The sequence below is a fragment of the Oncorhynchus tshawytscha genome, linkage group LG12 (assembly GCF_018296145.1).
Source record: "Oncorhynchus tshawytscha isolate Ot180627B linkage group LG12, Otsh_v2.0, whole genome shotgun sequence".
Classification (NCBI taxonomy): Eukaryota; Metazoa; Chordata; class Actinopteri; order Salmoniformes; family Salmonidae; genus Oncorhynchus; species Oncorhynchus tshawytscha.
The window spans coordinates 26081207-26103983 of NC_056440.1; the positions used below are offsets into that span (position 1 = coordinate 26081207).

The following is a 22777-nucleotide window of genomic DNA, read 5'->3' on the forward strand; positions in this document are numbered from 1 at the left end:
TGGGTGTCGGAGCTGTGTGCCAGTAGTTTAGACAGACACCTCGGCGCATTCAACATGTCAATACCTCTCATAAATAATGTCGAGATCTGGGGTCGGTTGATCTGTCTCTAGATGTGGGGCCGGTAGATCTGTGTCTAGATGTGGGGTCGGTAGATCTGTCTCTAGATGTGGGGCCGGTAGATCTGTCTCTAGATGTGGGGTCAGTAGATCTGTCTCTAGATGTGGGGTCATTAGATCTGTCTCGTCGTAGGGTCAGTTGATCTGTGTCTAGATGTGGGGTCAGTAGATCTGTGTCTAGATGTGGGGTCAGTACGGCTCATTGAAGGGGAAATGGGGGTGCTCTGCGTCCCTCCACACTCTCTTTCCGTCCCTCTGTGAAGAGAACACACAGTTCCATTCTGTACCACCGGAAAACCCCATTTAACTGAAACTCAGCTAAATTTGGCTGAGTAGTCTCAGTAGTCTCATATGGCATCCTCATCATCTACTCTCCTTCACCTGTCTCGTTGTGACCAGGGGAGGAGGCCGTATAAGACTATTGACATGTACCCTGAGGTCTTATCTGAGACAATCGGAACTTACCTCCACAGATGGGACGATGTACCTCTCGTTTCTGCTGAATGACTCCATCTGCTTCATGTCTTCATCCGATAGAGAGAAGTCAAACACCTGTCAATCAGACACAAACACCCAATCTAGAAAACAATCATAGTAGCTGCACAGAATTGTAACCCGTAGCTTCCTAGACTCAGCCGGCCCTGGATCTTGCGAAAAGTCGCATTTTGGGGAAGAGGTTAGAAGTTTCCAAACTGGTCAAAAATCATGCAGGTCAATTGGTATTCATTCCACTAGATGGCACTGTCTTCACCTGTATGTTCTGCTGGATCCTGGAGGGGGTGACACTTTTGGGGATGCAGACTACCCCTCTCTGTACCTGCCACCTGGAGACACAGACAGAGACACACCTGAGAATTGCTCATTACACTGTGGCTAGTTACACGGAGATGTTTGTGTGTTACAGTGTACTGTGTTACCTGAGTATGACCTGAGCAGGGGTCATGCTGTGGCGGAGGGCGATAGCCCCCAGTCCAGGGTCCTGCAGCAGGCAGGGTTCATCAGGCGAGGCCCAGGGCCTGTCACCGCTACCAAGGGGGCTGTAGGCCGTCACACATACACCTACCGACCTGGAACATACGCAAACTATTACACACACAGTTACACAAACCTACAGACATACACAGGGGCACACACACCACTACACACTAACTTACACACACACACAAACATACCTGCAGTGACTCAGCAACTCAGCCTGGGACAGGTATGGGTGACACTCCACCTACAAAGACAAACCAACACACACATAGTCAGAGAATATTACACAGACATACTGTACACACACAGTCCCATACCTGGTTGACTACAGGCTTGTGTTTGGCGATGCTGATGATATCGTCTGTCTGTCTGGCGTTGAAGTTGGACAGACCGATGGCTCGGACCAGCCCCTTATCAACCAGGCTCTCCATGGCAACCCAGGTTTCCTGGTAGTGTATGTCATCGTAACACACACTCCCATCGGCCCGCTTAGGCATCAGCTCTGTCCCACGCCTGGAGAACACACAGGCAGCTCAGAGGACCATAACATGTCTGGGACGGGTTTCTAGTACAAGTGTGTTCGTTGAGATGTGCAGTCATATTGAGGTGCGAGTAGGGGTGTGTGTGTTGCTCACTGGAAGGCCATGGGCCAATGCATGAGGTAGAGGTCCAGGTAGTTCAGTCCCAGGTGTATTAGACTCTTCCTACAGGCTGTCTCTACATCGTCAGGGTGATGCTGGGTGTTCCACAGCTTAGAGGTCAGAAATACAGCCTCACGACGCAGGGCCTGGGGGCCAAAACAGGGGATCAACACACACACATACATGCACAGCTTTCCAGAAGGGTTTTCCTAATGCTCTGATCAAAAAGTGTGTGTGGCTCACCTTTCCTGGTCCCAGCCTCAGAGCCAGTGCCTCCCCGACCTCCTGCTCATTACTGTACGCAGCAGCACAATCAATGTGTCTGTAGCCACAGTCTAGAGCCGTCAGCACCGCCTGCTTCACCTACAGTGACACAGATAGTCAACACACACGTTAAGGTTTAGGTTATCTGTGTGGATGTTAGTTTTTTGAATGAGAATTAATAGCATTTTGACCTGTCCAGGGGCACTCTTCCAGGTGCCCAGCCCCACCAGGGGAATCTTATGCCCTGACGACAGGGTCACGCAAGAACTCATGGTTCAGTCCAGAGGTTCTGAAAGGCAGGCAAACTGGCAGACAGACAGGCACACAGAAACACACATAAATGTTATATGAGGTAGCAACATGGTGTCCAGCTCTAGAGGCTAAACCATCGCTATAGATCTCTGAGTATGACCCAGTTGACCTGGTGTCAGTTGCAAATCACCATGACTAAGTCTTAATGCTGTGTTACTGATTATCACTCATGTTTGAATTCATTAACTCAGCACAGGGGACTCAGATGTGTGACATATGAGATAATATACCCAAAATATTCATACAACAGTTAAAACAGGCAAATCCTCTCTTTTCTCTCACAGTCTCTTTCAAACATTTTCAACTCTTTCTGAACCTTTCATAACATAACTCTTTAAGAACCTAGTTTCTATACCTAAATAGCTGATCCAACTATATGACAGTCACAGGCTGGCTTTATGGGAACACATTACTGATTAACATCATAATCCTCTATGTCACGTGATACAGTATTGTATTAAAGTATAGTACAATGCCTAACATAGGTTGAGTGGTCTGAGGTCATGCTAATCAAATCAGAATCCCCCCCCATCTGCTACTTCTTTCAGCTTCAGCTTTACAGTTTAAATGTAGTTTGTTCCAGTAGATTAGTACAGTCTGTAACCGTGTCCACCATTGCCTGAACCACAATGTGAGCAAATAGTGATGTAAGATAGAACTGAGATGAGATACACAATAGTACATCTGAGTCACACTAACACCCTGGTGCCGTCCCCCCTGTGGAAATGGAGAAGGTTCTCTAACGTGAGAAGTTATGTCCATGTGTATCATGCTAGAGTAAGAATATGTGAGGAGTGATAGTTCTTACCGATCAGAAGTCTGTGTGTCAGAATGTGTGTGATGCTCAGTAGTCAGGCTGGTTTTAAACAGACAGAGGTCAAAGTCTGGATCTGTTTATCTGTAACCCAAACAGTTGGAAAACTTCTAAAACGAACTATAGTGATCCACAGAGGACCAACAGGCAATGAACAGCCCACATATAAATAACCCATTTTCAGTCTCCGAATAACACACTCATGGTCTCATGAATTAGAACAATGACACTCAACATCATGTGTCAAAACAAGAAAATAGCCAACCTTAAAGGTCCAGTGCAGTCAAAAACATGATTTGTCTATGTTTTATGTACATTTCCACTCTGAGGTTGAAATAATACTGTGAAATTGAGCCTTTTCATAATTTTCCCTTTTAGTGAGAGAGCAGTTTGAAAAGACCACTTGAAATCTCAGCCTGTTTTTGTGGGATGGAGTTTTGGCCTTCCATGGTGACATCACCATGCAGTAAATTAGTTATTAGTAGGAACTCTGAAATTTCCGACTTGCTAACTGGTTGTAGTTATTGTACACGTCGTGTTCAACCAATTAGCAAGTCGGACATTTTCAAGTTTCGACTAGCGCGTGAACACAGCAATAATGGACTAATAAGAAGGTTCCAAACCTCTGCCAATAACAGTTCTTTTTCAGTTGTTTTCCCTCCCCACTCAAACCCCTCCCAGATAGTCCTCACAAAATTTGACCTTTAAATGTCTGTTTTTATATGCAACCTGGGATGGGTTTGGTCTAGTAAGTGTGACAGTGTGGTCAGATACAGGATTGTAGACATTGAGATAATGGCAACCATTTTGAATACAAATATTCATGACAGCTCATGCATGCAACTTCTTTCCATTGTTACGTAATGATATACGAGACCATTGAAGGCCTGGATGATTAGGTGGCCATAGTGGTATGGTGACCAGGTTGGAAGTACACTAGGTTTTTAGACTTCTACTCAACTCGAGTGCCATGGGACATTTAGCGACCACTAGAAAACAGAGGTAGTTCAGTGAACAAGCTTGTGTTAGGACTAGCCCTGTAGACCTGAGGGCTCACATTAGCTCCCAGAGCAAATACATAGGCTTTTTAGCTCAGTGGGCTAACACGGTCCTAAAGCATGCAGATGGCCCGGGTTCGATACCTGGTCCCACATAGTAAGTCGAACCTCTGACATCTCATCTAAAATAATGAGAAACTGGTTTGACAACTTTGTTATGGTGAACCTAGTGTGGAACTGTACAATAACATCAAACTAGTCATTTTGTGAGATTTTATTTTCAAACTTGTCGTCATACATTACATGCTACTATTCATAAAAAAGTAATTACCAATATTTTTCTTTCTTTCTTATAGCTGGTAACATAGGGTTGTGATAATAAACTCAGAGGCCACTCAACCCCCCCCACACAGTCAACTAATCACCTTTAACTTTTCACCTCTATCCACTGCCCCGCTTTCCCGTAGCAGGCAGTAAAAGAAACGCCTGAGCGGGGTCTGTAGAAACCGGAAGCTTCCAGTTTGAGGACGGATCAAACCAGGTAGCTACACGCTTTCACCACCAGAGAGGAATCAAACAACAACAACAAAAAAAAACATGAAAGAAAGATGAGTCCTAAAAAAATGGTCAATCAGGTTTGAATGTTTGTACAGGTGTGATCACATAAGAGCTGGCCACTATGTGGCACCATCCTTCAGTCTGTCTGTCCATCTATCCATACAGGTCGTCATCGTTATCCTCGTTAAACACTGGCCCCCCGCCTGTTCCCCCGGTACCCTGGCTTGGACCACTGCCCCCTGCAGCACTGGATGGGAACCTGTGAGACAAAGACAATAGTCACCATTATAAACCAGGCAGTTAGGGTCCTGGATGCTGATTGGCTGAAACAGCATTAAAGCCGTATGGAAATATGGCCAATATACCACAGCTAAGGGCTGTATCCAGGAACTCTGCTTCGTACCTAAGAACAGCCCTTAGCCGTGGCATATTTTAGCAATAAGGCCAGAGGGTGTGGTAGATGGCCAATACACCACGGCTAAGGGCTGGTCTGACATAACATGGCTGTCAGCCAATCAGCACTCGGGGCTTGAACCACCCAGTTTATAATTAAGCAATAAAGGCACGAGGGGGTGTGGTATATGGCCAACATACCACGGCTAAGGGCTGTTCTTATGCACGACGCATCTCAGAGTGCCTGGACACAGCCCTTAGCCGTGGTATACTGGCCATATACCACAAACCCCCAAGGTGCCTTATATTGCTATTATAAACTGGTTACCAACGTAATTAGAGCAATAAAAACAAATGTTTTGTTGTACCCATGGTATACGTCTGATATATTGGCAGTATACCACACCTACTCTGGCCTTATTGCTTAAATATACCACAACCCCTCGGGCATTATTGCTTAATTATAGCACATTAAACACTGTCACACACAAACGTACCTGAAGCTGCCAAAGCCTCGGCTCTGCTGCAGTGTCTGGGCAAACATCTCGTATTTGCGGATGTCATTGTCGCTGACGGAGCGGCGGGCGAATCGCATGGCCTCCTCAAAGTGGTCCTTCCTGATCTCTGGCACAGGGTCATCCTCCTCCACCTCCTGGAAATGAGAATAGAGGGAGGGTGGAAGGGGGGTAATTGAAAAAGAAAAGTAGACGGAGAGAAAGAGAGATGGCGTGAACGAGGTGTGTGCGTGTGTGTGAAATGACCATAGCAGAAGGGTTGGTCTGCCTCTCCCTCTCTCGGCGAATCTCATTCTCGATGCACTCTCTGATGGCCAGCTTACAGGCCCGCTGGCAGATTTCTGTAAGGTCAGCACCCGAGAACCCATTGGTCATCTTAGCCAGGAAGTCCAGATCAACATCCTATAGGATAGAGGGAGGAGACGGGGTGTAACCAATCAACGTCAGGTTAATGATATAGCACCTGAAACATCTTACATATTGGTGCGAGTCACTAAATCTTGTTACATAATACAACTACCATCGGGCTCTTGCTACATTAGCATGATGACAGGTGTAGAAAGATGTAGTGTTTATGAGCGGTGTGTGTTTTACCTTGCTAATGGGGCTCTTTCGGAGGTTAGCCTTGAGAATGTTGATCCTGCTCTTCTCGTCAGGCAGAGGGATGTAAATAAGCTGGTCCAGACGGCCGGGTCGAAGGATGGCAGGGTCAATGATGTCAGGGCGATTGGTGGCGCCGATGATGAAGACGTTCTTTTTGCTGGACATGCCGTCCATCTCAGTCAGGATCTGGTTGATGACACGGTCGGCCGCTCCGCCACCGTCTCCCACATTACCCCCACGGGCTTTCGCTATGGAGTCCAGCTCGTCAAAGAACAACACACACGGGGCTGCCTGGCGAGCCTGTACACACAGAAAAACACAGTAGATTACACCATATACTATTGAAAATGGTGTAGTGGTGTACCACAGGTTTCAATGCCAAGACCACTGTTTTTCTCCATGTTGATTTATGACCTACCATAACGCACAAATAGAAATGTTAACTTTGGTGAGTCACTTCTATGTCATACCTTGTCAAAGATCTCCCTGACATTAGCCTCAGACTCTCCGAACCACATGGTGAGAAGCTCAGGTCCTTTGATGGAGATGAAGTTGGCCTGGCACTCGTTGGCAATGGCCTTGGCCAGCAGGGTCTTACCGCAACCCGGGGGCCCGTAGAACAACACTCCCTTAGACGGGGTCATACCGAACTTCAGGAACTTATCAGGGTGCTCCACTGGGTACTATCGGGGAAAGAAAGATGGAGATAAGGTATGACAATGTGTGTAAGGTTAAACTTTGTGCACCGGTGTGATTGCAGGCCTGCATAGGACGAAGGCAGAGTAGCTAGCGAGGTACTGCTCTGTGTCAGTGGTCACAGGCAGCCTTGCTGTATGGAAAAGGTTCCTTTTTCCATCCACAAGTGTCCATATATCCATGACTTGTGAAATGTTTGAATCCTTCGACTAATGTGATTTGTGGATTCAAATAAATAATTTTAAATGTGTTTGTGTGCGCGCACGTCGTACCTGCACCAGTTCCTGCAACTCCCTCTTGACATCTTCCAGTCCTCCAATGTCCCCCCAGGTGATGTTAGGAACCTCTACCACCGTCTCCCTCAGAGCTGATGGGTTACTCTGGCTCAGAGCCCACTGAAATGCAAACACACATTTAATATCATATACAGTTGAAGTCGGAAGTTTACATACACTAAGGTTGGAGTCATTAAACTCATTTTTCAACCACTCCACAAATTTCTTCAAATTTCCTAACCAAACTAGTTTTGGTTAGGACCCCCCCGACTTAGTTAACAAACTAAGTCGGTTAGGACATCTACTTTGTGCATGACAAGTAATTTTTCCAACAATTGTTTACAGACAGATTATTTCACATATAATTCAGTATCACAATTCCAGTGGGTCAGAAGATTACATACACTAAGTTGACTGTGCCTTTAAAAAGCTTGGAAAATTCCATCTTGGCTTTAGAAGCTTCTGATAGGCTAATTGACATCATGAGTCAATTGGAAGTTTACCTGTGGATGTATTTCAAGGCCTACCTTCAAACTCACTGCCTCTTTGCTTGGCATCATGGGAAAATCAAAAGAAATCAGCCAAGACCTACTTGGGGGCAATTTCCAAATGCCTGAAGGTACCACGTTCATCTGTATAAACAATAGTACGCAAGTATAAACACCATGGGACCACGCAGCCGTCATACCGCTCAGGAAGGAGATGCATTCTGTCTCCTAGAGATGAACGTACTTTGGTGCGGAAAGTGCAAATCAATCCCAGAACAACAGCAAAGGACCTTGTGAAGATGCTGGAGGAAACAGGTACAAAAGTATCTATTTCCACAGTAAAACGAGTCCTATATCGACATAACCTGAAAGGCCGCTCAGCAAGGAAGAATCCACTGCTCCAAAACCGCCATAAAAAAGCCAGACTACGGTTTGCAACTGCACATGGGGACAAAGATCATACTTTTTGGAGAAATGTCCTCTGGTCTGATGAAACAAAAATAGAACTGTTTGGCCATAATGACCATCGTTATGTTTGGAGGAAAAAGGGGGAAGCTTGCAAGCCGAAGAACACCATCCCAACCGTGAAGCACAGGGGTGGCAGCATCATGTTGTGGGGGTGCTTTGCTGCAGGAAGGACTGGTGCACTTCACAAAATAGATGGCATCATGAGGGAAGAAAATGATGTGGATATATTGAAGCAACATCAGTTAAAGCTTGGTTTTAAATGGGTCTTCCAAATGGACAATGACCCCAAGCATACTTCCAAAGTTGTGGCAAAATGGCTTAAGGACAACAAAGTCAAGGCCATCACAAAGCCTTGACCTCAATCCTATAGAAAATATGTGGGCAGAACTGAAAAAGCATGAGCGAGCAAGGAGGCCTACAAATCTGACTCAGTTACACCAGCTCTGTCAGGAGGAATGGGCCAAAATTCACCCAACGTATTGTGGGAAACTTGTGGAAGGCTACCCGAAACGTTTGACCCAAGTTAAACAATTTAAAGGCAATGCTACCAAATACTAATTGAGTGTATGTAAACTTCTGACCCACTGGGAATGTGATTTAAGAAATAAAAGCTGAAATAAATCTCTACTATTAATCTGACATTTCACATTCTTAAAATAAAGTGGTGATCCTAATTGCCCTAAAACAGGGAATTTTTACTAGAATTAAATGTCAGGAATTGTGAAAAACTGAGTTGAAATGTATTTGGCTAAGGTGTATGTAAACTTCCAACTTCAACTGTATATATAACCAGGAGTAGTATAGTTATTATGTACTGGGTTGTGGTAGACTGTGTAGTCTACCCTAGGTAGAGACAGTCAACACTTAGTGTGTTCCCTACCCTGAAGTCGTCCATGGTAACGGCCAGGGAGTTCATGACCTCCGCATCGATGGTCTCGTCCTCCAAGTCGATTAGGTCCATCTTCTTCCTGATGGCCTGGAGAGCTGCCTCAGAGCACAGGGCAGCCAGGTCAGCACCCACGTGGCCGTGGGTCTCATTAGCCACCTACACGGAGATACAGGGGGAGTTAACACGCAGGCCAGCCTCGGAACACAATGCTACCAGTTCAATGGGTGTGGGAAATGTATGTCAGCCACCTAACAAGACACACACCCAGGATGTGTTCCAAATGCCACCCTATTCCTTCAATCAGGAATTGACAACTTTTTTTGCCACTTGTCCATTGGACAAGTAGGACAGATTTTTTATTTTGTGCAAAAGCTCAAGTCACTTGTCCCCAAATAAAATGGTCCAGCACCATTTTTACATCACTGTATGAAGCAAAGAACCACTTTTTAAAATAAAAAGCATTCCTATTTTTTAGCATAGATAATCTGACAAAAATTTAGGCTACTCGGGAAGATCGGTCAAGATTGACGATGAAATTGGACATTTATTTCCCGATGTCTTCCTTCAAAATCGGCCACAAGGGACAACAGTGAGCACTATTACCGTCAATTAGACTTGGGTTTTACTAGGGTGTTGTGGATTGGGTTGGTGGATGGGAGTAATCTATTAATATTGTTCCAATGTTGGCCTCCCTTATCTAATTCTGATCACAATATCAAACAATTATTCTGATGTGTGATTAAAAAAAAAAAAAAATGTTTTTACTTGTCCATTCGGACAACTTAAATCTGTATTCTTCTTATCTGACAATTATTCTTCTTGTCTCAGCGCAGAACTTTCTTATTATTTTGGTATTTTACCCCCCTTTTCATGATATCCAACTGCAATCCAATTTGGGTCTTGTCTCATTGCTGCACACTCCCTAATGGGCTGAGGAAAGACGAAGGTTGAGTCATATGTCCTCCAAAACATGACCCACCAAACCACGCTTCTTAACACCTGCCCGCTTAACCCAGAAGCCAGCTGCACCAATGTATCGGAGTAAACACTGTTCAACTGACGACCCGCCAAACAGCTTGCAAGTGCCCGGCCCACCACGAGGAGTCGCTACAGCGTGATGAGCCAAGTAAAGCCCCCACCGGCCCAACCTTCCCCTTAACGACACTGGGCCAACTGTGCGGCACCCTATGGGACTCCGGTCATGGCCGGTTGTAACAGAACCTGGGATCGAACCCGGGTCTGTCGTGATGCAACAAGCACTACGATGCAGTACCTTAGAACGGCGGTAGGGAATAGGATGCCATTTGGGACGCAGGCCAAGAGTCAGCACACACCTGTTCAAGGTCAACATCGTCATTCAGTTTCATGTTCTTGGTGTGGATCTGCAGGATTTCCAGTCTGCCTGTTGCATCAGGGATTCCAATGTCCACCTCCCTGTCAAAACGCCCTGTAGGCACAAGCACGTTGGAGCATTAAAGCAACCAATATAACTGCACAATAAAAACATAAAAACACCCTGTAACCAACCGGTAAAAAGTGTGTATACGTACCAAATCTCCTAAGTGCAGCGTCTATGCTGTTGGGTCTGTTGGTGGCTGCCATGACAATGACATGAGCCCTCTGCTTCAGCCCGTCCATCAGGGTCAGCAACTGAGACACGATACGCCTCTCCACTTCTCCATGGGTCTACAAACACACACGCATGTCAACAACAGCAGGATATACCTCTCCATCTAATCATGGGTCTACAGAAAATGTCAGATCAGTTCATAGCTGCTGCACTTTCTGCACTTTTATTGAAGTGATACAATGTCATAGTTGGGTGACCCTTTAGAAGGATTTTTCCATTTCCTTTGTATTCCATTTTTATTCTCTTGGTCTGCACATCAACCGATGGACACCATTAATACCCATTCTCTCTCCCCCACACCTTCTCTCTCTTTGGAGCGATAGCGTCCAGCTCATCAATGAAGATGATGGCAGGAGAGTTCTTCTCAGCCTCCTCGAAGGCCTTCCTCAAGTTGCTCTCACTCTCTCCAGCCAGCTTACTCATGATCTCAGGACCTACCGACAGGAACATAGACAGAAGGGCCATACAGAGCAACATCAAAACAGCAAGAGTACAATGACTTATCATGAACACTTAACCTCTGCCTAGGAAAGGGTAAGGTTTAGAATCTCACCGTTGATGAGGAAGAAGAAGGCTCCAGTCTCATTAGCGACAGCTCTGGCAATCAGGGTCTTTCCTGTACCGGGGGGTCCGTACAGCAGGATACCACGGGGGGGCTGTAGGGGAGTACAGGTGCATGTCAGTCATTAGAACATTTCCAATAGTGAAAAATGCTTACTTCTTAAGTCAATTGAAATGGTTGACTTTCAAGTCTGGAAAACATGTTTTTAAACTCTTTACTGTTCAAGAAAGTGCGTAGACTAACACAAGGCCTTGAAGATAGTGAACGGTGTGTGTTACCTTGACTCCTATAGCCTTGAATAGTGCAGGGTGTCTGAGTGGCAGCTCCACCATCTCCTTGATCTGAGCCAGTTGCTTCCTCACTCCTCCGATATCGTCATAGCCCACCTCATTCAGGGACTCCTCCTCATCCTACACACACAGAAAACACACACAGAAATAAATCTGAGGCTTGAGAGTTTGTTTGCTTACTAGGGCTAGGTATTTGCAGGGACTTCAGGATACATAGGTCCCGATTCATTACATATTCCTACCCGAGCCTCTTGCTGTGGACTTGGAGAAAAGCAACGCTAATTGGCTAAAAGTACAATGCCTAGATCTACATAGGCTAAATTAAGAGTGCTCTGCCCACAAGCAATTGGTTGAGGTTGTGACCCACCTCTCTCCTGATAGGCTCTCCCTCGCAGTGGATGACGGTATCGGGGGCAACAATGCAATAGGGGTTGGGGTCAGTCTCCACCACCTTGAACTCCACCGCACGCATACCCCCCCGAACCAGGAAGATATCACCTACACACAATGACATATTACAGAATAAAATATCGAACAAACAATTGTTCACCGGTTCTGTTTTGAAACAAAACGATTGGTAACAGGTGTGTGTTAGGGATGGGCACAGTTAATCGACTATCCAGACATCCGAACAGACATTCGCATTTGAACACATTTTGGGATAATTTTTTAGGCCTATTATAACAATGAAAAAGCTGTTTAAATGAAATTGTCCATGTTACACACAAGGATATACAATGACATGTGAAATGCTTAATTTAATAAAGCAACAAACTTTAGAATGTAGTGTTTATGTACGGCGCATTGAGCTACTGCTGCTTCAGATGTCCCATGGCTTTGACAGTTCATTGTTAACAGAACTGTACTGTAAATGCAGCCTAGTTCTAGGGACACACAAAGTGAATGTTTTATTTTCAAGCAAATTCTCTCTCATAAGTTATGGGTTGCATTTTACATTTGACGATCATAGCACATTTAGCCCTCTGGTCAGCCCTGACAGCGATATGCCATTTTCCCCACTTCAAATAGCAGTTAGCCTACAGACGCACACCAACAGAGGGTCCACAAGACCTGACACAGATTAATGCAAAACACTAACCAGAAAACTTTTTTAATATTATATATATATATAATCTGTTCTATTATGGCGAACATTAGACTTCACGTTCACTGTTAGCCTAGGCTACTGTTAGCTAAAAACTACCGGAATAGCACCCTGAAAACAACTGTACACTGTCTGCTGCGGCATCATTCTGATTAGAGGTCGACCGATTATGATTTTAATGCCGATATCGATTACTGGAGGACCGAAAAAAGCTGATACCGAATAAATTGGCCGACATATATTTTGTAATATATATTACAATTTGTAATATTTTGTAGAATTTGTAATAAATGACAATTACAACAATACTGAAATGAACAATGAACACTTATTTTAACTTAATACATAAATCAAATCTATTTAGTCTCAAATAAATTATGAAACATGCACAATTTGGTTTAAATAATGCAAAAACCCGGTGTTGGAGAAGAACGTAAAAGTGCAATATGTGCCATGTAAAAAAGCTAACGTTTATGTTCCTTGCTCAGAACATATGCAAGCTGGTGGTTCAATATTCCCAGTAAAGAAGTTTAGGTTGTAGTTATTATAGGAATTATGATGCGTCGACTATTTCTCTCTATGCCATTTGTATTTAATATACCTTTGACTATTGGGTGTTCTAATAGGCACTTTAGTATTGCCAGCCTAATCTCAGGAGTTGATAGGCTTGAAGTCATAAACAGCACTGTGTAGCAAGCATTGCTAATTGCTAAAAACTTGAAATCGGCCCTAATTAAATCGGTCGACCTCTAAATCCGATTGGTCAAAAGAGTAGAGATTATTATATATAATTTTGACTATACGAATATCCGGAAAAATATATTTTATGTGAATAGTGAAATCATTTCAAATGCTCATCCCTAGTGTGTGTACTGACCCTTGCGGATGGGCCTGTAGGCCTCTAGGAAGTAGGGTTTGAGGTAGACCTCAAATAGATTGCCAGTGATTCCCTCCACTGTATCATCAATAGGCAGAACGTGGATCCTCTTCCCATACTTCACATCAGGACACGGCTGGATACTGCAACAGGAAGAATAGAGAAACATCACTCATCTAAATTTGCTTTGGGCATATGTACAAAAACAAACTTGTTTGTTCCCGTGTGTGTGCATCTGTATGTGTACCTGATGACATCCCCCAGACGGACGCGGAGGTTGTTGCGGACCACACGGTTCATGCGGATCTTCTCATCAGAGCAGGTGTCGTCAGACAAAACAATACATACTGACTCCCTGCGCTTCTTCCCCTTCATCAGCACTGTGTCTCCACGAAACAGCTGCAGCTCATCCATCTTTGCCTAAAAACAGTATGAACACCATGAGTTTCACTAGATGTTCTAAATACTTTTAGTACAGCAGGATCAGATCGTTTACAGATATTTGCCATAGCAGCAGCTGAGAATCAAAATAACACATGCTTGCTTAGAGCCAGAATAATTACATTCTGGGACTGTGAACAGAGGATGAGGTTACAAATCCACCCAATCACCTGTGCCTACCTGAGAGAGAGAGACCACACTGTTGTCTTCATTGATGGATTCATCAACAATCAATCTGTTAGGTCTGGTCTTCTGCTTCAGAATCGCAGTGGAAAGATCATCATTTTTGGATCTGGGTGAAACAAACAAAAGCGATAAGTTAAAACTGACTGTCTGATATTTCACAGTTACTACATACACATTAATTATTGAGCTCCCAAGTGGCGCAGCGGTCTAAGGCTCTGCACCCTGGTTCGAATCCAGGCTGTATCACAACCGTCAGTGACTGGGAGTCCCACAGGGCAGTGCACAATTGGCCCAGCGTCTGGTTTGTTCTTAACTGACTTGCCTAGTTAAATAAAAAATAAAAATCCTTGTCCTATTGGGAATATTGATTAACAACGTCATTAGCTAGCTAACTAGATAGATCAGTATAGCTGGCTATAAATGCCGTCTTTGCAAAGCTATCAAGTTAACATCGCGCAATCACTTGACTTGGCCAACTTTCATATTGTACACTTTGTTTCATTATCAGCTAAATAGCTACGCTAACGTTAGCTACATCCGAAATACTGTTCATTCATCGCTAACTAGCTACTAGTAGCCAAGCTGCAGGTGACACACCTTTTGAGATCCCAAGTTGTCAAGTTACGGCTATTTATTAGCTACACCAGCTAAAACCGAGGTGTAGCTAGTTTGGTAACGTTATTGCATATGCTAGATTGCTAGCTAATATGCCATATTCCTAAATGACCTAAACCTAAATGACCTAGCTAGCTACCTAAACGGGTAACGTTAGGCTAACACGTTAACGTTAGTTTAGCTAAGCCAGTAAGTAAGTGACATGGCCGGCATTTTCATCCAGCTTTGACAGTTAGCTAGCTACCCAACCACTTACGTTAGTTAACGTCAGTTAGCTAGCCAGTTGGCTAACTAACGTTAACACATTTAAATGGTAATGTATTTAAAAAATGTGTCCTGCCTCTAATTCATCATCATGGGTCCTTGGATGAGTTTGTCAAGCCAGAGAGTCACAGGCTAGCTAGTTAGAAACATATGTTAACATTGGTTAGCAAACAGTGCCGGTAGGCCCACCTAGCTACGTTTTGTCAGGTTAAGTTGCCTAACGTTAGCTAGCTAGATACAAACGCCTGTCAGTCATGTACGGTAGTTTTGGACATTCCATTGACTGGTCCCAATTACAGTGTACAACGTTATGGGCTAACGTTAGCTAATACTTGGTTACCTAACTAGCTAGCTAAATTCACTCGTAGTAAGAGTCTTCCATAAACCGTAATGTTAGTATGTCATGACATCCAATATGCTAACTAGCTAGCTGAGGTAAAATATCAGAAGAGTCTAGTTGCTAAACTAGCTAATTCGCTTGTAAAAAAGACACCTTTGTATCTATTTGTACTTACTCTCCTCCCGAGGCCATGGTGTTACTCCTCCTGAAATAGCTAATGTGTATAAATAAAAAGTATCTACTGTAGCTATTTGTTAAAGCTTTGTCCGCAAAGTAACTTCACAACGTTCTCTTGAGCTTTTCTTCTTTACATTTGTATTGGCGGATCGCATCCGTGTGGTGCATACACCACCACCTACAGTAGTGGAGTGTGAGGCCATTCAAGACCTCTTCTTCGTCTAGACTGGGTTATAACACCCTTATGCTTTACTTGAAAAAAGGAAAATAAATGAACATTTAACCTATCCCTACACTCATTAAAAAAAACACCACCCTACTCCACTATTTAAACCTATCTAGTCCTACCTCATGCCAACAGCCTGAAAGGACAGGACACCACCAATCAACACTCTTCTGACCTCAAATCTCCTACACCCAAATACTTCTCTGCAGCTGCAACCATAACTTCAGTACAGTTGATAACCATTACTATGAACGCTAAAAAGCCAATCTTACTGAATCATATATCACTCCTTGGCCTATTCCTCTGTACAGATCTACTACTCACATGAATCCTCTCAGGATCCCTCCCCCTTGACACATCTCCCTCAACTTTCTTCACTGCCTCAGCATATGACAACCTCTCCTCTACTCTAACCCTGGTAACCTCAACCTGCCTCTCTCGCACCGCATTCAAGGCCTCCCTATTCATGTATTCCTCTGTATATTCTGTATATGAGTTCATTACACATCGTAGAAAAATTGCCCTACCAACTAAACCTACACCCATTAAAAAAACATCCCCACTATTCCACTACTTGGCCCTATCTGATCCTACACCAAGCCGGCAGCCTGGTAGTGTGGGACACTATTGCTCAACACACCTTGTAACTCCTCTGCAGAACAGTTGATAACCATGGCTATGAACGCTAAGAAGCCAACCTTACTGAAGTACAGTTATTCCTATCACTCTCTATTGGCTTCGGCCTACTCACAGGGATCCTCTTAGGCTCCCAGGCCCTGGACCCATCTTCCTTTACTACTCTCTTCACTTCCTCAGCGTACGACACAGGATGTACTACTCTGATCTTGGCAAACTCAACCTGCCTTTCTCTCAACGGACACCTCTGGTCTCCAGCACCATGTTTTTTTTCTCACCTTTATTCAACCAGTTGGCCAGTTGAGAACAAGTTCTCATTTACAATTGCGACCTGGCCAAGATAAAGCAAAGCAGTGCGACAAAAACAACAACACAGAGTTACACATGGGATAAACAAACACAGTCAATAACACAATAGAAAAGGTCAATGTACAGTGTGTGCAAATGTAGTAAGATTAGGGAGGTAAGGCATTAAATAGGCCATAGAGGTGAAATAATTAATTTAGCATTAACACTTGAGTGATGTGCACATGATAGATGTCCATATGATGATGTGCAAGTAGAGATACTGGGGTGCAAAATAGCAAAAAAACAAAAAAACAATATGGGGATGAGGTAGTTGGGTGTGCTATTTACAGATGGGCTGTGTACAGGTACAGTGATCGGTAAGCTGCTCTGACAGCTGATGCTTAAAGTTAGGGAGGTAGATATAAGTCTCCAGCTTCAGTGATTTTTGCAATTCGTTCCAGTCATTGGCAGCAGAGAACAGGAAGGAAAGGCGGCCAAATGAGGTGTTGGCTTTGGGGATGACCAGTGAAATATACCTGCTGGAGAGCGTGCTACTGGTGGGTGTTCCTATGGTGACCAGTGAGCTGAGATAAGGCGGAGCTTTACCGAGCAAAGACTTATAGATGACCTGGAGCCAGTGGGTTTGGCGACGAACATGTAGAGAGGGCAAGCCAACGAGAGCATACAGGTCGCAGTGGTGGGTAGTATATGGGGCTTTGGTGACAAAACGGATGGCACTGTGATAGACTACATCCAATTTGCTGAGTAGAGTGTTGGAGGCTATTTTGTAAAAGACATCGCCAAAGTCAAGGATCGGTAGGAAAGTCAATTTTACGAGGTATGTTTGGCAGCATGAGTGAAGAAGGCTTTGTTGCGAAATAGGAGGCTGATTCTAGATTTAATTTTGGATTGGAGATGCTTAATGTGAGTCTGGAAAGAGAGTTTACAGTCTAACCAGACACCTAGGTATTTGTAGTTGTCCACATATTCTAGGACAGAACCGTCCAGAGTAGTGATGCTAGTTGGGCGGGTGCGGGTGTAACAGTATAGACTTTACGTCCGTCCCCTCGTCCCGACCTGGGCGCAAACCAGGGACGCTCTGCACACAGACAACAGTCACCCTCGAAGCATCGTTACCCATCGCTACACAAAAGCCACGGCTCTTGCAGAGCAAGGGGAACCACTACTTCAAGGTCTCAGAGCAAGTGACGTCACCGATTGAAACGCCACTAGCGCTAACTAGCTAGCCATTTCACATCAGCTACACGGGCAGCAATCGGTTGAAGAGCATGCATTTAATTTGATTAGCAGTTAAAAGCAGTTGGAGGCCAGATGTCCAAATAAGGGCCAGATGTTTACAGAAAGGTGTCTTCTGCGTAGAGGAGGATCAGAGAATCACCAGCAGCAAGAGCGACATCATTGATATATACAGAGAAAAGAGTCGTCCCGAGAATTGAACCCTGTGGCACCCCCATAGAGACTGCCAGAGGTCCGGACAACATGCCCTCCGATTTGACACACTGAACTCTATCTGAGAAGTAGTTGGTGAACCAGGCGAGGCAGTCATTTGAGAAACCGAGGCTATTGAGTCTGCCGATAAGAATGAGGTGATTGACAGAGTCGAAAGCCTTGGCCAGGTCGATGAAGACAGCTGCACAGTACTGTCTTTTATCGATGGCGGTTATGATATCGTTTAGGACCTTGAGCATGGCTGAGGTGCACCCATGACCAGGTCGGAAATCAGATTGCATAGTGGAGAAGGTACAGTAGGATTCAAAATGGTTTGTGATCTGTTTGTTAAATTGGCTTTCAAAGATTTTAGAAAGGCAGGGCAGGATGGATATAGGTCTATAACAGTTTGGGTCTAGAGCTCTTAACCACTAGGCTACAATGTTCAGACTGTTCACAATATTGGGCTGTAGAGAAAAAAATGATTCTCTGTGTCAAGGTAAAAGTGGGGTTGGGATTACTCAGTGGGGCCTGTAGAATCTATATATGGTGTTATTTCATGGGGGAATGTGGTCTAAATACATAGCAGCACTTTCTACTCCACCCACTTCATTGGTCCCAATGCAATATGTTGTATATGCCTATAAATTACATATTGGCTTTATAGAGAAAAAAATATTCAACGTCGACTTGCCTTCCGTGGAGTACACACTTTTGAGTCAGACTGTGTCGTATGCTGAGGTGGGAGGGGACTGAAAGCAGGCTGGACAAGGATTGGCCAGGGAGCAGAGAGGCGGGGCAGACGAGAGGAGGTGGGGCCACAGCAGGCTGAGTGGTAGGTGGCATGTACAGAGCCTGGTACAGAGACAAGATCCCTCACACCTCAGTCAACTGCAGCATCAGACAGATGCCTTTATTCTGTGTGTGTGTGTGTGTGTCTGTGTGTTACTCACGGAGTGTATCAGGTGTAGAGCCTGGATCTCTGCTTGCGTGTTTCCCTGCTGTCTGTTAACCAGGAGGCTCTGGTGCAGTGCACACACACACCCCATGTCTGTCTCCAAAGCCTTCCTATAACACAGCACTGACGGGATGACCCTACACATAAACACACGCACACACACCATTGGTCATCGCCCTCTCTCTCACCATGCATCTGAGATGCTTGTGAGGTGTGTGTGAGTGTGTACCTTGCCACTGAGGCAGAGGCGTATGAGGGTGTGTATTTGGGCCAGCAGGTCTCTTGGGGCCAAGGGGGAGGGGTCTCTCTGAAGAACAGTCAGGGCCTCTGAACACCGCCCCTCAGACAGCAGCTCAGTACCTGGACAGGTAAGGGTTAACCTCTCTACCCTAGAAAGGTTAAACTAACCAGCATGGAGAGCTCTAAATGGTCAGACCTTGAGCGATGACAGTGCAGATGTGAAGGAGGCCCTTCAGCTCCCTGGGGTGCACTACCACCGCTGGCCTGACTGCACTCATCTCCACATCCCCCTCTCCTGCCCTCTTCCGTACATCCCTCTCTCCTGCCCCCAGTCCCTCAGAGAGAGAAAGCACCTCTTCCTGCAGACAAAAGGAACCAGAAAAACAACATGAACATTTGTGATGAGATGTCAGTGTGTAACTGTCAAAAGAGCTATTGTTTCATGACCTCATTCCTGATTACTTTACCATGACCTAATACTATAATCCTGTCCAGTTACATGCGAGGGGTGTCAAACACACACACAGTCTAGTGCAGAGCAGCAGGGTAAACATGAAGCCCAGGGACTTTAGAACTGTACCCCAGAACACTGGGTACCAAGATGATGTGATTCCAGACCACAATTCGGGCATCCCCAGCACGAATGAAGCAGCCATGGACCAATGGCGAGGATCAATGGGTGTAACTTGATATATTAAAGATAAGTAGTAAAATGTCCCTAATTGCAGTCTGCAATTACATCCTTCTAATTTATACAGAAGTATGGAGTTTGGAAACAGTCCTGACTGAGTGTCCATGAGATGGCGCCAGATGAACACAGTGAAGAGAAATTTAGGAGCACTTGATTTTCACTTAGGGGTGTACTCACTTTTGTTGCCAGCTTTTTAGACATTAATGGCTATGTGTTGAGTTATTTTGAAGGGACAGCAAATGTACACTGTTATACAAGCTGTACACTCACTACTTTACATTGTAGCAAAGTGTCATTTCTTCAGTGTTGTCACATGAAAAGATATACTCAAATATTAACAAAAATGTGAGGGATGTACTCACTTTTGTGATATACTGTATATAGCCTAGTTATTAATACTCATTGTGTATTTATTCCTTCTGTTATTATTTTTCTATGTTTTCATAGTTTTTTATTTAATTGTTGGTAAGTAAGGTTAAGACTTTCACAGTTAGTCTACACCTGCTGTTTACGAAGCATGTGACAAATAACATTTGATTTGACACAGACAGACAGACAGACAGACAGACAGACAGACAGACAGACAGACAGACAGACAGACAGACAGACAGACAGACAGACAGACAGACAGACAGACAGACAGACAGACAGACAGACAGACAGACAGACAGACAGACAGACAGACAGACAGACAGACAGACAGACAGACAGACAGACAGACAGACAGACAGACAGACAGACAGACAGACAGACAGACAGACAGACAGACAGACAGACAGACAGACAGACAGACAGACAGACAGACAGACAGACAGACAGACAGACAGACAGACAGACAGACAGACAGATCGGTACAATGTAATACAATCGAAAAGCTTAATTGTATAGAAACTGACTCATCTTCGTGAGGCCTGCCAGTAGAGCTCTGTCTTCCCAAGGTCACTCTCTTCTCTTACCTCTCTTTCTCCTCCTCCTTTTCTCTCTCATTTTCTTTCTCCATCATATCTCTCCTCCCTCCATGTCCATTAGGTCTCGCTCTTTCTTCCTCTCCCTCTCATCTTTCCCTTCCCCTCTTTTCATCTCCCTCCTCCACCCCTCTTCTCTTTCTCTCCCTCTTACATCAACACCTTCCCCTCCCTTCCTCAAACATCAAACTGAGTGACATTTCAAAAACTGAGAATACAGGACTGGCTCCACCCCTCCATTCTGGCTCAGTGATCTCCACTTGCAGTGGCCTCATATATAATGGATGTAGTGAGTAACTGGGACTAGGAGCATGTTGAGTGTTTATTTCTGGTCTGAATGTGATGCTCTGTCTGTCTGACTGATATGTAAATAGAGAGTTTATGCCTCTGAGGAGGAGAAGGCCATGACAACATGTGTGTGTGTGTTTTTTTTACTGTCATGTATTCAAAACACTGGAAAACAGAGATAATGAAGAGCTGCACATGAAACTATTCTTCAAAGGCCTTCAAGGGCAGATAGGTCAACAAATGTCTATAAAAGATTGTGAGAAATCTTCTAGCACTGAAGTCAAAGACGAGAAATCTTCTAGCACTGAAGTCAAAGATGAGAAATCTTCTAGCACTGAAGTCAAAGACGAGAAATCTTCTAGCACAGAGGTCAAAGACGAGAAAGCCAAGAAGTGAGTCACTAACACGCTACATATGAGCCAGGAGAAGAGAGAGAGACGCCAAAGAACTATCGGGAGGGGGGGGGGGGAAGCTACTGAAGCCCTGAGCAGCCTTTGTAAAGGGAAGCCAAAGGGAAGCAGAACAGAGCAGGAGACAAACAGTAAACAAACAAAGCAATAGCTTTTCTCTAGTTACTATCCCCTGGGTACTCAACCCTGATATGATGCTTCTTCTAATCTATGACTGTAGTGAATGCAGAATGCTCTAAACTCTATCTGAATTGTGTCTATATGACTGCCCGTCAATAATAACAAGTGCATTAAAACAGCAGCATTGCCTTGGCTGGGAGCACAGCACAGGGCCATGCACCTTCTAAAGCCTTCAAGGGTAGCAATGTCAACAAATGTCTATAAAAGATTGTGACAGATCAATATATTGTACTGTATGTGTATATTTATGAAGATATAAATGTGTATATTATATTAACAACTATAAAAAGCAGAGAAAGACTACAAACCTGCTCATTGTGCATCTTAAACAGCTCCCTGTCTGATGGTTGTGCTGACTCACTGTGCTGTGGTCAGTAATGATACCTAGGCCAGTGAGGAGAACTCTGAAGTCAGGGATGACTGTGCTATGTATAAACTGCTGAGAGTATGCAATACAAACTGATGAACTAATAAAGGTTAAAACCACAATATTTCTGTGTGTTGTCATTATTATATTACTCTAATACAAATGCAAAGAGATACTGTATTACTCTGGTGTGAATGATACTGATGGCTGCTGTGATGGTCTTGACGTTATCTGATGTGCTCACTTTGAGAGAGAAAAACTAGCTCGCTAAAATAGATCATTTACTGGTACAGTACAGTACAGAACTAAACGATGTAAATGCTATAGCTTCTGTCATGTGTGTGTGTGTGTGTGTGTGTGTATAGATCCTGAAGGAGTTTGATCAATAGGTGCTGTAGGGACAGAATCATCCACCTCAAGACACATTCCTCCAAATCAGCTGACACACACTTACAAGGACTGAACTAAAATAGCAAGTGTGCTTGTGTGTGTGTACTTAATGCTCAGTCATCTCCACTTCCTTTAACAGGGCTATTGACAGAGGTATTTCTGGTCTCAACTATTGCATTGGAGCTGGGCCATT

The 22777-nt window shown here is 44.4% G+C and overlaps 2 protein-coding genes and 1 long non-coding RNA gene across 3 annotated transcripts; all 3 read right to left on the reverse strand.

Moving 5' to 3' along the window:
- Positions 1-3757, reverse strand: akr1a1a (aldo-keto reductase family 1, member A1a (aldehyde reductase)). Its single transcript, XM_024438584.2, has 10 exons — positions 3121-3757; positions 2192-2305; positions 1980-2099; positions 1731-1882; positions 1413-1608; positions 1290-1339; positions 1035-1184; positions 869-941; positions 583-669; positions 1-372 (listed from the first exon to the last, which is right to left on the reverse strand). The coding sequence occupies exons 2-10, from the start codon at positions 2270-2272 to the stop codon at positions 307-309; spliced, it is 975 nt and encodes a 324-aa protein (XP_024294352.1). The 5' UTR covers positions 2273-2305; positions 3121-3757; the 3' UTR covers positions 1-306.
- Positions 3758-4383: 626 nt separating this feature from the next.
- Positions 4384-15652, reverse strand: LOC112262808 (transitional endoplasmic reticulum ATPase). The gene is made up of 17 exons (XM_024438583.2): positions 15495-15652; positions 14095-14206; positions 13721-13893; positions 13474-13616; positions 11859-11989; positions 11480-11611; positions 11193-11295; positions 10940-11073; positions 10560-10695; positions 10344-10456; positions 9001-9165; positions 7162-7284; positions 6664-6876; positions 6185-6493; positions 5837-5992; positions 5573-5727; positions 4384-4941 (listed from the first exon to the last, which is right to left on the reverse strand). Exons 1-17 carry the CDS (start codon positions 15509-15511, stop codon positions 4836-4838), a joined length of 2421 nt encoding a protein of 806 aa, XP_024294351.2. The 5' UTR covers positions 15512-15652; the 3' UTR covers positions 4384-4835.
- A 3143-nt stretch (positions 15653-18795) lies between these two features.
- Positions 18796-19647, reverse strand: LOC121847877. Its single transcript, XR_006084749.1, has 3 exons — positions 19283-19647; positions 19049-19190; positions 18796-18950 (listed from the first exon to the last, which is right to left on the reverse strand). It is a non-coding gene; the product is annotated as an uncharacterized LOC121847877 (long non-coding RNA).
- Positions 19648-22777: the final 3130 nt, after the last annotated feature.

Bases quoted from the DNA above. Each gene is read 5' to 3' on its own strand.
- LOC112262808 (XM_024438583.2), bottom strand. The intron at 11,612-11,858 runs GTGGGTCACAAC...CTGTGTGTGTAG, and splicing joins GAGAGCCTATCAGGAGAGAG to GATGAGGAGGAGTCCCTGAA. The intron at 6,494-6,663 runs GTATGACATAGA...CTGTGTGTACAG, and splicing joins TCAGGGAGATCTTTGACAAG to GCTCGCCAGGCAGCCCCGTG.
- akr1a1a (XM_024438584.2), bottom strand. From the start codon at position 2,272: ATGAGTTCTTGCGTGACCCTGTCGTCAGGGCATAAGATTCCCCTGGTG. The intron at 1,609-1,730 runs GTGAGCAACACA...TGTGTTCTCCAG, and splicing joins CATTGGCCCATGGCCTTCCA to GCGTGGGACAGAGCTGATGC. The intron at 670-868 runs GTGAAGACAGTG...TCTGATTGACAG, and splicing joins GGATCCAGCAGAACATACAG to GTGTTTGACTTCTCTCTATC.